Source organism: Hemiscyllium ocellatum, chromosome 30 (assembly GCF_020745735.1).
Source record: "Hemiscyllium ocellatum isolate sHemOce1 chromosome 30, sHemOce1.pat.X.cur, whole genome shotgun sequence".
In the NCBI taxonomy this organism is placed as follows: domain Eukaryota; kingdom Metazoa; phylum Chordata; class Chondrichthyes; order Orectolobiformes; family Hemiscylliidae; genus Hemiscyllium; species Hemiscyllium ocellatum.
Genome location: NC_083430.1, coordinates 40,716,927 through 40,730,699, shown reverse-complemented (window position 1 = coordinate 40,730,699; position 13,773 = coordinate 40,716,927). Strand labels below are relative to the sequence as shown.

The following is a 13,773-nucleotide window of genomic DNA, read 5'->3' as shown; positions in this document are numbered from 1 at the left end:
TAAGTTACAGCGTGGCAAGTGTTAATCACCAAAGTCCTTTTTAAATAGCAATCATAACAAAACTGAAATCCCTGTGCAGTCTGAAAACAACGAACTCCAATCACAAGCATAAGCTGTAATCTTAAAGCCAAACACCTAGATATGAGGGAAGACCTGCTATGGTTGATCAGGTAAATATGGGCGGCACGGTGGCACAGTGGTTAACACTGCTGTCTCACAGCGCCAGAGACCTGGGTTCAATTCCCGCCTCAGGCAACTGTCTGTGTGGAGTTTGCACATTCTCCCTGTGTCTGCGTGGGTTTCCTCCCACTGTCCAAAAAAAATGTGCAGGTTAGGAGTTAAATTGCCGGTAGTGTTAGGTGAAGGGGTAAATGTAGGGGAATGGGTCTGGGTGGGTTGCTCTTCGGAGGGTCGGTGTGGACTTGTTGGGCCAAAGGGCCTGTTTCCACACAGTAAGTCTCATATACTAACAGGTAGGGTGATAAATAAACAGGGGGAGGAATTTTTTTTAAAAAACACTTCAATACTTTTGATAACATTTTTTTCAATTGCAAAAGAAAAATGCAGTGAGAATAATCCATCTTTGCTTAAGTGGATTTACAATGATATTAGATTAAAAGAAGAAGTTTATCATGCTACAAAGAAGAATATTAATCTGTGGATATGGAATGATTTAAAAAGCAGCAAAGTGCTGCCAAGTTGATTCAAAAAGGGAAAAAAATAAGTATGAATAAACTAGTCAGGAATGTAAAAGTCAAACCAATTGTAAGAGCTTTATATAAAAGGGCATAGAGTAGCTGAAGTAAATGTTAAAAATCACACAACACTAGGTTATAGTCCCAACAGGTTTAATTGGAAGCACTAACTTTCAGAGCGCCACTCCTTCATCAGGGGGTTTGGCATCAGCAGCTCTCCGAAAGCTAGTGTTTCCAATTGAACCCGTTGGATTATAACCTTGTGTGATTTTTAACTTTGTACACCCCAGTCCAACACCAGCATCTCCAAATCATGAAGTAAATGTTGTTCCCTTAGAAGCCAAGACGATAGAAAATACCATGAGGAAATGATCAAGACGTTAAGCATATGTTTTCTCTTTGGCTCCTTTAGTCAAATTCAAAAGTTACACACAAGAAGTAGAATATAACCTAGGAACTTATAAGGAGTGAGGAAATTAAAATCTATGTAGAGGTATTGAAGAAATTGAGAGAATTATATCCAATACATGACCAGCACCTGAGTAGGATTCTAATAGAGATAGCTGTAGAGAAAATGGATGCATTGGCTGTAATTTTCCAAAATTGCTGAAACTCCAGCATGGTCCCAGTGAAAGTTAGTTGCAGCACTGTTCAGGAAAGGAGGCGAGAGCGAAAACAAGACAGTACAGGCCAGTTAAGCTAACATCAGGCACTGGGAATATACTGGAGGAAATCTGTCACTGGTATGGCTGGCATTTGTAGCAGGTTTCCTTCCCTCCAGGCAATTGGTGACCCAGTTGGGTTTTTCCAACAGTCAATGGTAGTTTCAAGATCACTAGCTGAGACCAGTTTTCAATTCTAGATTTTTTTTTCTTTGTTGAATTTAAATTCTATTGCCATGGTGATATTTCAAGCCCTGGCTCCAGGGAATTATCTGGAATCTGGTCTAGTGAAATTAATAGCACTTGACTGTCTCATCTATCTTCTGAAAGAGATAACCCACACTGAATTTGTTGGATTTCAAAGTATGTAAAATGGAAACTTATCAATTGCAAGGTTTTTTTTTGTCTTCTGGAAAGCAGCAAATGACCAGTATTTTTTTTTCTTTCTGTGCAGAAAAGTGCCTACATGATGGCAGCGGGAGTCATTGGTGCAGTGTATATTCTGTGCACCATCATTCTGTTTGCTGGAGTCCAGGAGAGAGATGGTAAATAGCTGTTTTATCCTGTTTATATAGTGAAGCTGCATTTAAAATTATGTTCAACTTTTAAGTTTCAAAATGAAATTATGCAGTTCTCAACAACTGCAGGTACTATGTATATATTTTCTAATCAGCCTATCCAGAGATGTTATTACACATCATGGCAACAAGTGGGACTTGAGCTTGGGCCCCCTGGCAGAGAGGTAGGGACACTACCAATGCACCACAGGCACATTATACCAGAATAATCTGTGGTTACAAGTTAACACAGATTTGTAAGTTATCTAAAGATTTCTTGTTTAAATAAACTTCCACTGAGGCCAATTTTGAGAGAACTTCCAAAAATGATGTGCTTTCAAAGATAATTCAAAGCTGCTTTCACTTTTTTGCTCTCTTTCACACTCCTAATTCTCTCCCTTTCACTTCTCCCCCCACTCCCCATTACAACCTCTGTTTCTTCCCCCCCCCCCCCCACCCCCAGGTCTGATAGCTCCTAACTGTTGGTATTTTCCATTGTGTGTGTTTGTAGTACTATTTCCTGCTACCCACTCGCCTCATCCACATTCAAATGCAATCAAATTTACCAAGGCATTAAAATCCACTCCTAATCAGTCCTGCAACATGGTCAGCACATTTGGATAAATGCATCAGCAAGAGGTATCCCAAGGTGCTTTATCAAACCACACCAAGATGCTGGGCATTTGAAAACTTAGTGCAGCTGACTAGATTCATTATTTAAAGGGGCAGTTTTTTAAGATGTTTTTGCATGGCTGGACGTTGGAGAGCATTAGTAAGCGAATTTGAACATTTGCGCCGAAACAGGGATGGAGCAGAAGGGAGGAAGCAATATATTCAGAGATCCGAGTCGGTCAGACAAGGTAGGAAGTGGGGCTGGAGAAAGTTCTTGATATCGTTTGGTTTGAAATGGATTTATAACTGAGGACAAGAATTCTGAATTCAATGCATTGGGGTCAGTGAACCAAACCAGTCCATTCCCATCAGTTACCTGTTGTTCTGCTACTATTGGCTTATGACTAGGGTTACTATAAGAAGTGAAATGTTCTAGAGGTGACCAATAATATTTTCAGTGAAGGATGAGGTATAAGTATATCAAGGCATAGATTATTCCAGCTATTGGCAGTTGCACTGTTCAGCTTTACCTTGTGCTGAAGTGCTGTCTATCACAATAAAAAGCAGAGATTGGTTTTTGCATTGCTGCAGTGTGGCTTAGCTGAAATCTTGCTGTAAATTCTGCTGCAGACTGACATATTCAGTGATCTATTCACATACTATCTTGTGATAGCTTATCGTCGTTCATTCAAGGAATGATACAGGACAGAAGTCATTGAGTCCATTTTGTCTGTGAAATAGCAAATGAATTAATCCAACAGCCCACCTTTTTCTCCATGGCCATGCAAAATCCCCACTTCTCTATTTATCTAACATACCCTCAGTATTTTGCCCCCATAAGGCGCATTTTCAACAGTCCGTCAGTCCAGTAATTTTACATACCACAAGGTTGAGAATGGGCGCTGGTTTTTAAAGAAACATCTTGTTAGCTTGTAGTCAGTAACCTTCTAATTTCTTTAAAAGGGACTGGGAAGAAATTAATCTTTTTGACTACTTTTTGGAAAAGTACATCAAGTCTTATAATCTCCTCAGTCAAACTCCAACTGTTCACTGTCTGATGTGTGAGCTATATTTGATCAAAAAAGCATCAAATGTTGCTCCTCACGTGGCTTTTTATAATTAGCCTATTTTAATTGATTAGCAGACATTGAGCTGAAAGGGCAATTACATTGTGAGTGCTTGCTTTAAAATAGAACAATCCCCTCATACCAGAGATCAAACAAGTACACCGGGCTCTTAATTCCTTTAGTAACAGAAACCACTTATAAAACAAGATGAGAGAAAGAGAAATGCCCAATGCAACTTGATGCAACATTGCCCTTCATCCAGTCACCTACAGAATCTCTACAGTGTGGTAGAAGGCTATTCAGCCCATTGAGTCCATACCAATCCTTCAAAGAGCATCCCACCTATTACCATAACCCTGCATTTCCCATGGCCAATCCACTTAACCTGTAGACTATGGGAAGAAACCAGAGGAAACCCACACTGACACAGGGAGAATATGCAAACTCCACACGGACAGACAGTCACCCAAGGCTGGAATCGAACCTGGGTCCCTGAGGCAGCAGTGCTGTCCACTGAGCTACCATACCAACCTTTCTCAAGGTAATCTCCTGAGCAGAGCAAGGAAAATCCAGTTCCATCCCTACTTTTGTGTCCAGATCCATACAAAGTAGATGGTTAAGGGCCAGATGTCTGAACAAACAAGGGGAATATTTTGGTCCCTGTTTCTCTGGCCCCCAATCTTGCTCAGTTCCTAAAAGTTGTTTTTTCTGCATTTTAAAGTCACTGCTATTTTCATGGTGAGTGAGATTGCAAGGATTGTCGTCAATAGGTTCCACCATTGAAACCATCTAGTGATGTGGATAAAAAGGAAATATTGCAGATATTGGAAATTTGAAATAAAAAGACGGAGCTGGAGAAAGCCAGCAGATTCAGCTGCATCCATTTGATCCTCCCCTCCGCACCCGGAACCAGGCGGATCCTCCCCTCCGCACCCGGAACCAGGCGGATCCTCCCCTCCGCACCCGGAACCAGGCGGATCCTCCCCTCTGCACTCTCAGCCATGCGCCGGCACCTAACCTCTCTACAGTTCGGATCCTCAGCTGTATCTGTAGAGAGAGAAGCGGAGTTTCGAATCCAGTATAACTTTTTGGGTTCAGAAGAAATCATACCAGGCTCAAAATGTTAATTCTGTTATTCTCTCCACAGATGTTGCTGGACCAGCTGAGTTTTTCCAGCAGTTTTTGTCTATTTTAAATTGTGATGTGGGTTCAGTCTTGAACAAATTGAACTGTTACTGAATATGTGTCCATAGTTCTTTTGGCTCAAAATCACCAAGTAATTGCCTCCAAGAAGGCATCATGTGTTTTATTATATTAATTGCACTAACCCAATCCAAATGTCGTTTCAACTGATTATTTATTCATTTTAATGAATAACAGCCAAGTCAAATACTGGTTCTGCTGTGTCGTGCATAATACATAGTTGTTTGCCAAGAATGTTATTGTATTGCAAGGCTAACCTTGCCTGCACTGCCTAGGTAGCATTAAGGAGTTAGTGAAGTGTGTCCATTTGCCTTATTGTTTAAGCAGTAAAAGCAAATGGTTTAAAAGAAAATAGTTGTACAGGACATCAGTGAGAACATGTTTGGCAAGCTTTGTGTAGTGTGGGTGGGAAGTGTAATGGCCAAGCGTCGAAACCGAATCTGATGTTATCTTTGTGAGATGGCACTGCCAGCAAGTGATTTGACGTCTTTCCACATGGAGTAATTACGTGTATGGTGTTACATTACTGATCTGAGGTTGTCTGCTGCTGCAGGAGTACAATATCAAACTCAGACAATCTCACCATTTCCTAATCCCAGAGGAAATGAACTAAGCATTGTTCAAAGGGTGGGGAAAAGAACCAGGAAGATAAACAGTTTATTTCCTGATATTGATAACTATTCAAGATTTTAGATTCCAGTGATAAAGATCAGTCGAGTAAAGTTGTAATTTCATCCCAGTACAGAACTCCTCTCATTGTCTATCTTCTTGGTAGAATTGCAAAATCCCAAACTGTTTTCTGTCCATAGCTTTAGTTTTTGCCAGACTGTTAATACTGTAGATCTGTAATACTAATTTGGCAAGATGCAGTGCTGTAATTTCTGGGAAAGGTTAATTTTACAATAAAAGTGCAAGTTTAGCTGTATTAGGGGACAAATTACACTCAAAACTGTTTGTATGCATGTTTAACACACATGCTAACTTCCTTGGAGAGCTATGAGATTAACAGGAGGTGATTGAAGCAGACCCAATAGCAACATTTTTAGAGGCACCTTGAGAATATGTGAATAGGCAGGGAATTGAGTGATACAGACTGTGCAGAGGGAAGAGGCTTTTAGTTCAGAAAGGTGTGACATGTTAACATAGTCTTGTTGGGCCAAAGGGCCTGTCCCTCTGCTATGCTTTTTTTTTTGTTCTTTGTAAGACCTACTTTAAAATAGCACATATGGAATTTATCTATGTTTCTTTGAGAATTTTTGTTGTGCAACTGGCTGTAAACGTAATACATAGTTCTAATCCTTTATTTCTGTTCCAAGAGCCATGTAACAGAAAAGCACAGAAGTCCTATTCCTTTGGGAAAGGACTGAAACTCGTAATGAGTCATGGACCTTATGTGAAGTTGATCATTGGCTTCCTGTTCACATCATTGGCATTTATGGTAAGATGAATATTTCTGAACAGAATGTCCAAAATCATTATTGAATTGTTCCTGCTGAATGTGATTTAGTTATCAAACCTGCTTGAGGTACTTATGTTGAACGTGGAAGGGAGGCTGGTGCGATATTTAATGAAGGGATGCAGGGTGAACATTTAACTCTGTCAAGCAGATTGGCAGTGTTGTAAAGAGCCTGCTATCCATCTGTTACACTGACAAAGGCATGGGATGGAGGGGGTTCAACAAAACCAAAGCTCAGGACCATCACTATCTGAGTCTAGCTGGGGGGAATTGCTGCTCATCTGAAGCAAGTGCAATAGCTCAAAGAACTTGTTGTTTTATTCATTCATGGGATGAGGGCATTGCTGGCTAGGCCAACATTTATTGCCCATCCCTAATGGCCCAGGCAACAGTTGAGAGTCAATCGCATTGCTATGGCTCTGGAGTCGCATTGGCCAGATCAGGTAAGGGCATCGGTGAACCAGATGGATTCTTCCAACAATCAGCAATGGATTCATGGTCACCATTAGCCTCTTCATTCCAGATTTTTATTGAGTTCAGGTTTCACCGTCTGCCATAGTGGGTTTCAATCCCAGGTTGTCAGAACATTAGCTGAGTTTCTGGATTAACAGTCCGGCAATAATATCTCTAGGCCTTCACCTCCCACTAGGCAGAGATGAAAAAGAGGTAGAACTGAGAGTCATCGGTTACCCCTGTGCATGTAGATCTGCAGCTGATATCACTAAGGGGCAACATTGTAAATGAAGGTGAGTCCATGGGGGATTTCTGAGGTGGTATTGTCATGGAGAGGAAGCTGTAGCTAGCACTACTGTGACTACAAAAGGATTAATGAGCGATAGTGGAGAAAAATTAGACAAAAATGAGGCATGAACCCAGACAGGGGAAGGCCATTCCACTCCTTGTGACTGTTCTGCAATTCAGTGGTCATGGATGATTTATGAATTAACCCTATATGTACTAGGACCAAACTGAAGTATAAGATCATAGTCATAGAGATGTACGGCATGGAAACAGACCTTTCGGTCCAACCCGTCCATGCCGACCAGATATCCCAACCCAATCTAGTCCCACCTGCCAGCACATGGCCCATATCCATCCAAATCCTTCCTATTCATATACCCATCCAAATGCCTCTTAAATGACTTCTGATTGCATCATTAAAGCTCATCTGCTTCACTCGTGGGGAAGGAAGTCTGCCACCATGACCTGCTCTGGCTGACATGTGACTCCAGACCCACCACAATGTGGCTTATTTTTAACCTGACCTCTGGGCAACTGCAGCCTGACTAGCAAGGCCCAGGTCAGATGAAGAAATGAAACAAGGTTTATGGGGGAAAAGACGGAAAAGCGGAGTTGGGGAGTATCGGATCAGCCACGATCCCGATGAATGGCAGAGCAGACTCCATGAGCTGAAGGACCTCCTTCAGCTCCTACATCTTACGGTTGAAAACCAAGTATCTCACAAAGAGATGTGCTGCTTCAGGGTCACAAGTTTCACCTACCCGTTGTTGTCAATTTGTACATTTATGATTTGCAGTTCAAAATATTCTAAGTGACTGTGAACTCTTCTTTTAGCTGCTGGAAGGGAATTATGCCCTGTACTGCTCCTACACACTTGGTTTTCCCAATGACTTCCAGAATATCCTGCTGGTTATCATGGTAAGAGTGTAAGCTATTCCTTTGTACAGTAGTAACTTCTTCATGTTGATTGTGCTGTGAACTAGCTTTGCAAAAATGAGCAACCGTCTCAGTTTGTTAGTGAGATCCTCATTATCCCTTCTCATAATCACTTTAATTGAGAAACAAAGGGTTAGAAAAGTAAACTTGGAGGCGAAGGAAATTTGGGAATCGGGTGGACCAATTTCTAAGACTGTAAAGGTTACATGAGAATGATCGAAGTATTTTGGAGCTTCATAGTTGGGAGAAAGGACAAATCAAAGTAGAAAATGTTTACAGATGTATACAGGAAGGAGAGAGAGTGAAAATTGGAGAATCGAGAGCGAAGAAACAGAAGTGAAGATGCACTGACAAAAATGTCAATGAAATTTTTTAAAATGCACAGCAGATCAGCGAGCAACTAAAAGCAGAAACAACTGGTTGTGTTTTGGGGAGAAGTTAGTTACAACCGAGAATGGTAATTTTTTTGTTGGCAGCATAGGAAGAATTGACTGTGGGTGAACACTGTCTGGGATTAGCTTAGATTTCCTACAGTATGGAAACAGGCCATTTGGCCCAACAAGTCCACACTGACCCTCTCTGAAGTGTAACCCATCCCTCTGCCCTATATTTACCCCTGAGTAATGCCCCTAACACTATGGGCAATTTTAGCATGGCCACTTTACCTGACCTGCACAGCTTTGGAAACCTGAGCACCCGGAGGAAACCCACGCAGACACTGAGAACGTGCAAACTCCACACAGACAGTCGCCTGAGGTGGGAATCGAACCTGGGTCCCTGGTGCTGTGAGGTAGCAGTGCTAACCACTGAGCCACTGTGCTGCCTGGCTGTGAAGCTGCCAGACTCTTGTTCTGAAAAGTCTTTGTTATCTCCAAGAGACCAGACAGTTTTGATCGCAGAGCACATTGCTCAATGTTTTACTGCGTCGCTATCAGTATTTGTTGAGAGAGTGAGCGTTCCATGTGAGGCAGACACAGAGAGGAATCTGTTTCATTCTGCGAAAGCTGCAGATACTGCCATAAGAAACAATGAGTGTATTGAGGTTTGGCTGGGTAATACTGACACTAATGGGAGTCAGGCAGCTGCCTAAAGGCCTATGTGAGTGGGAGCATCACTCCAATGGACAGAGGTAGATTGCAGGCAACAGTTAGGGAAATGAAAAAGTTCAAAATAATGTGGGGTCTTGAATGGATCCAGCTGAATCACCATTCTGGGAAACTGAGCCTACTTTCCCAATCCTTTGCTGTTGATCAGAATTTATCCCATGCGGGTATTTAGCCTAGAAAGAGAAAAATGCATCATAAAGGTGGACGTAATGTTGAACACAGGAAAGAAGCTTTATCCATGATTCTTTCTTTTAAAAAAAGTTCAACAGCTGGCTGAATGCAAGCATTATTTGATTCAGCAGAGAAGGTGCACGGTAATGCTTCATTAGTTTTGTTTTGTCTACAGACGTCCCTTCATTTCTATTATTTCTAAAGCTGCTCAAGTAACTTTAGATTATAATGAACAACTTTGCATGGCAAATTGTGTCCCTTTCAGTTGGAACCCGCAGCATTCACACTCAGCAGATAGTGAACTGTGAATAGGATGTGGGTGTCCTTGAGCTGAACAGTAACGTCTTTGTCCTGCGGTTTCCCAGGCATCGTGATATGGAGAAGTGCATGTGTGTTCTTTTATACAAACCTCACTGAATGATAGACACTTTCTTCAGTAAAAGTAAAGGTCTCAAAAGTGGCTGGTGGAACTCAAAATTGAATAAAGGTCCCTAGCGATCATTCAAATTCAGGGTAAGGGACACTGAGGCACATGTAGCTGCTGCCAAAGTGTGTGGACATTTTGTGTATTAGCTTCTTGAAGCAGACTTTGAGACCTCCGAAGTTTAGTCCTCCTCCAATGTTCCAATCTTCATTGTCACTCTTCAGCAGTAATAACTTCAGTGACTGTCGTGCCACTTGCAGGCTTATTGGAAGGAAAACTATTTCTGAAAGAGCCTTTTGCCTTTCAGAGGATGTTTGGCTAAATTTACAGTGTAACTGTCAGCATTAGTTTGTTATAGTTATGCATGTTCAGGAGGGTGGGGTGCCTCTGTTTGAACTGAGACTATTAAAAGCTTTGCGTGGAATTTAAAGGGCAAGTTAGAGTCCTTTCCAAGACGTGGGATGTAGTCTGATCATGAGAACAAAGTGGAAATTGTACTCAGCTCGTTCTCTTGGAATCTATCCTTTCAAATGATTTGCTCGTAATTCAAATAATAATTATCTTAGGGAAGCAAGGCTATATATGACTTAAGTTGGGCAATTCCATTCTATAAATGAATTTATAGCAAATTGTAGTAAAGTTCATTAATCTCCTTGGGATTTACTCAGTAATCTGGTTCTGAATGCTGTCTTGGGTATACATGAACAAACAGCATGTACACGTTCAGAGGGAATTACTGCAGGCACTGGAATCTGTACTGAAAACCAAAAGCGCTGGAGATCACAGCGGGTCAGGCAACATCCACAGAGAGAAAGCAAGTTAACGTTTCGAGTCATCCAGACTCTCTGCGTGGATGCTGAACAATCCGCTGTGATCTCCAGCATTTTATTTTTGCTTTTCAGCACAGACAAATTGGTGCCTGGAGGTAACGCTGTAAATTTTGCAACATGAAATTGACTGTATTTTGGAAAGGATTGTTTTTTGTGATTTGGCAGGTTAAAGGTTAAGAGACCGATAAAGAGTTGCTGCAGAATGTATCTAACCTTTGGAGGGTGGCCTTCTGTATAGCTTGGGTTGACACGTTGCGTTTGTTGATACTGTTGCTTCTCATCCCATTCTGGTTTTATCAAAATTGGAAATGCTTTAGCATGTCATCCATTTGGAGAAAATCGCTTTGATTTTGAAGTAAAGTTAATGCTTTGTCAGTATATTATGCCCTGACCTGATTCTGCACATCTATTTTACTATCCCATAATGTAAGTGAATGCATGGTTAGCTGTCCTAAGGATAACCCATTCCAGTGCTGGAGTTTAGGGGTGAAGTTTGAACACCGCCTGTGTAATCCTATGATGTAATGGGAAATATCTTTACTGTTTTTCAGCTTTCAGCAACGTTGACTATCCCTTTCTGGCAATGGTTTTTGACCAGATTTGGCAAAAAAACAGCTGTGTATGTCGGCATTTCGGTGAGTTTAACCCCATTGCCTCAGAACTTATAGCAAGCAAGTGAGGTATCGGTTCTGGATCTTACAGCCCTCTGCCGGTGGGTGACAGGGTTTGTAAATAACATTCTCCCTCATTTTCTTTCGGCTGTGTGGACCTGCAAGGCAGTGACTTCCAGAAGCAGGTGTAGGTGTGCCAGCGCCGAACACTCTGCAGGTAACCTTTGAAGAGCTGGGGAGGGCACATTGAGAGTAAACTGCCTCAGTAACGTGTCCACACTTACCTCCCTCCTCCTGTTGCACCAGCAGTGGGGCTGCTGCCCAATTGACTCTGAGCCAACTGGAATGGGTGGCCATTGAAGCGTCATTTAAGGGTTCTCTCCCACCGTGGCTAGTGTTTAACCAATGATGGGAGAGGCCCAAGCTCTGTCCAGCTGGGCACCTCTTACTGTGTGGGCCCCTGGTGGTTGAAGGCTGGTCTGCCGTCTCAATGGACCCTTCAGAGTCACCCCACAAGCAACACACGGTCTTTTTCCCTTGATTGCCCTCCCCACCTTTTTCTCTTCCCCCGTTTCATCCCTGCCTTCTATCCCAGCCATCTCACTTTCCTGCAGTACCAGCAGCGGCCACTACACCTGGTGGGCATGACAATATCGGAGAAGGCTTCCCACCTCTTGTCAGAAGCTCTTGCTGTTACTGAGCGACAGAAGCCACCCCTCAAGCGAATTAATGGCCAATCATGGAATCCCTGCACAATCCCATTTGGCCCATTGAGTTCACACCCACCCTCTGAAGACCATCCAACCTAGGCCCACCCTGATCCCTGTAATCTCACATTTCCCATGGGTAATTCACCTAGCCAGCACATCCCTGGACAATATGAGTAATTTAGCATGGCCAATCCTCCTAAGCTGCAAATCTTTGGACAGTGGGAGGAGACCGGAGCACCTAGGTGAAACCCACATAGTCACGGGAAGAACATGCAACCTCCACACAGGCAATTGTCTGGGGGTGGAATCAAACCTGGGTCCCTGGCGCTGTGAGGCAGCAGTGCTCAACACGTACAATTGACCAGTTTCAGGACAAACTGGCTAGAGGTGGACTCAACCCTGAGGTTTGTACATGAGTGGGACCACTGTCACAAACTAAAATTCAACTCATTTTATTGAATCCGTCAGAGGGCTATTTCTTTGAATCTTGCCCTGGTGATAATTGGTGGAGGTAATTGTTAGCACCAGAAACCAGCAGCATTTGTTTTGTGTGCTGAGAAAGTACAGCAGAAACAACCGCCTCTGCTGGAGTATTCAACATGAGCACTTTAGTGCCCTGTGGATACTGCTGACACAGTCAACTGTGCATTCTGCTTATTAGACACCATTGTGCATCTTTGCGAACTCTTCAGCCATGTTCCCAAAGAAAACCAGCTTTAATTATTAAACAAAATTATTTACTGATCCAGAAATCTATTCAAAACCTGTCACGATGTATAAGTAATGGACTTGAATATACTGCTATTTTGAATATGTGACCAAAATCCAGTTTGCACAATACAAACTTAGACTGACCATGGAGCCACTTACCTTTTTAATGCACCAAGAATTTCAAATCTAACATCAGTTTGGGTTTTGATTTCTTCTCCGACTTATTAATACCATGTGAACTATTTCAGGAAACTTCGCTTTTCTGATTTATTTATTTCGAGGCACGTTCTGTTCTGTTCCTGTACTGTATGTTGAGCAGGTGAAGTACAAAGGTATTGAGTGGAATGGTTTTTTTTTGGAAATCAACTAGATATGTCTCTAATGTGCTTTCAAAAGATTTACGATACTCATCATAATGTTGCAGTGTAGTCATCCAAAATAACACAAGGTACAAACTGTAATCTATAAAGATAAGAAAGTTCATAGCCAAAAATATCACCGAGTGGCTGTACTCTGGACTTGCATCGATCCACATTTGTGTCTCCAATTCAGCTTGTCTACGTGGAAGCTCATCGTGTTTTGGAGTTTGGATTTCCCCACACATTACGAGTAGGACCAGGTCAAGTTCCTTATTTTGACAAGTTCTACTTGCATCATACCACAGTGGCTGAAGTTGATGATAGCTACTCTCTATGGTAGTGTTAACTTTAATAGTGGGTGGCACATCCAGCCACACTAGTTGCTGACTTGAGACCTTACTTGATCACCTGGCCAGTCCTAGCCATGTTTCTGAATTTGACAAATGATCTGTCCTTGCGATTATATTACCCTAGACAAAGGTTCCAGTCAATGGAATTGTAGGATCTATATATTTTAGAGAGTGTTACATTTTTAAAATTTTTTTTAACAATCCAGTCTGGTCAGTTTATTGGGCATTTTTGATATGAGTTGGAGAATGGTTCCTGTTTATTTCCGTAAATATTGATGCAAGTTTTTGATGGTGATTTCATGTCCACTCACTTTAATGGGTGGAGAATCCAGGGGTGAGAACACACAATGTTTCAATGTGTCTTGACTTTTAGTTTGGTGCACTTTGTCTTTTTTTATTGTTTTGCATCACTAGCAAGACTGGCATTCTTTGCCATTCCCAGATTTCCCTTGAACTGATTGGCTTCCTGGAGCCATTTCAGAGGATAGTTAAAAGCCAACCACATTGCTGTGTGTCTGGAGTCACATGTAGACCAGACCAGGTGAGGATGGCAGATTTTCTTCCCTCAAGAG

At 42.1% G+C, this 13,773-nt stretch overlaps 1 protein-coding gene across 1 annotated transcript in view; it reads left to right on the top strand.

The window, feature by feature from the left end:
- mfsd2ab (MFSD2 lysolipid transporter A, lysophospholipid b) overlaps positions 1 to 13,773 on the top strand; it is a 51,041-nt gene that overhangs the window by 31,126 nt on the left and 6,142 nt on the right. Inside the window, exons 7-10 of the mRNA XM_060847286.1 lie at positions 1,812 to 1,902; positions 6,113 to 6,234; positions 7,828 to 7,911; positions 11,012 to 11,095. Coding sequence (XP_060703269.1) covers positions 1,812 to 1,902; positions 6,113 to 6,234; positions 7,828 to 7,911; positions 11,012 to 11,095 — 381 coding nt within the window. The remainder of the gene's footprint in view (positions 1 to 1,811; positions 1,903 to 6,112; positions 6,235 to 7,827; positions 7,912 to 11,011; positions 11,096 to 13,773) is intronic.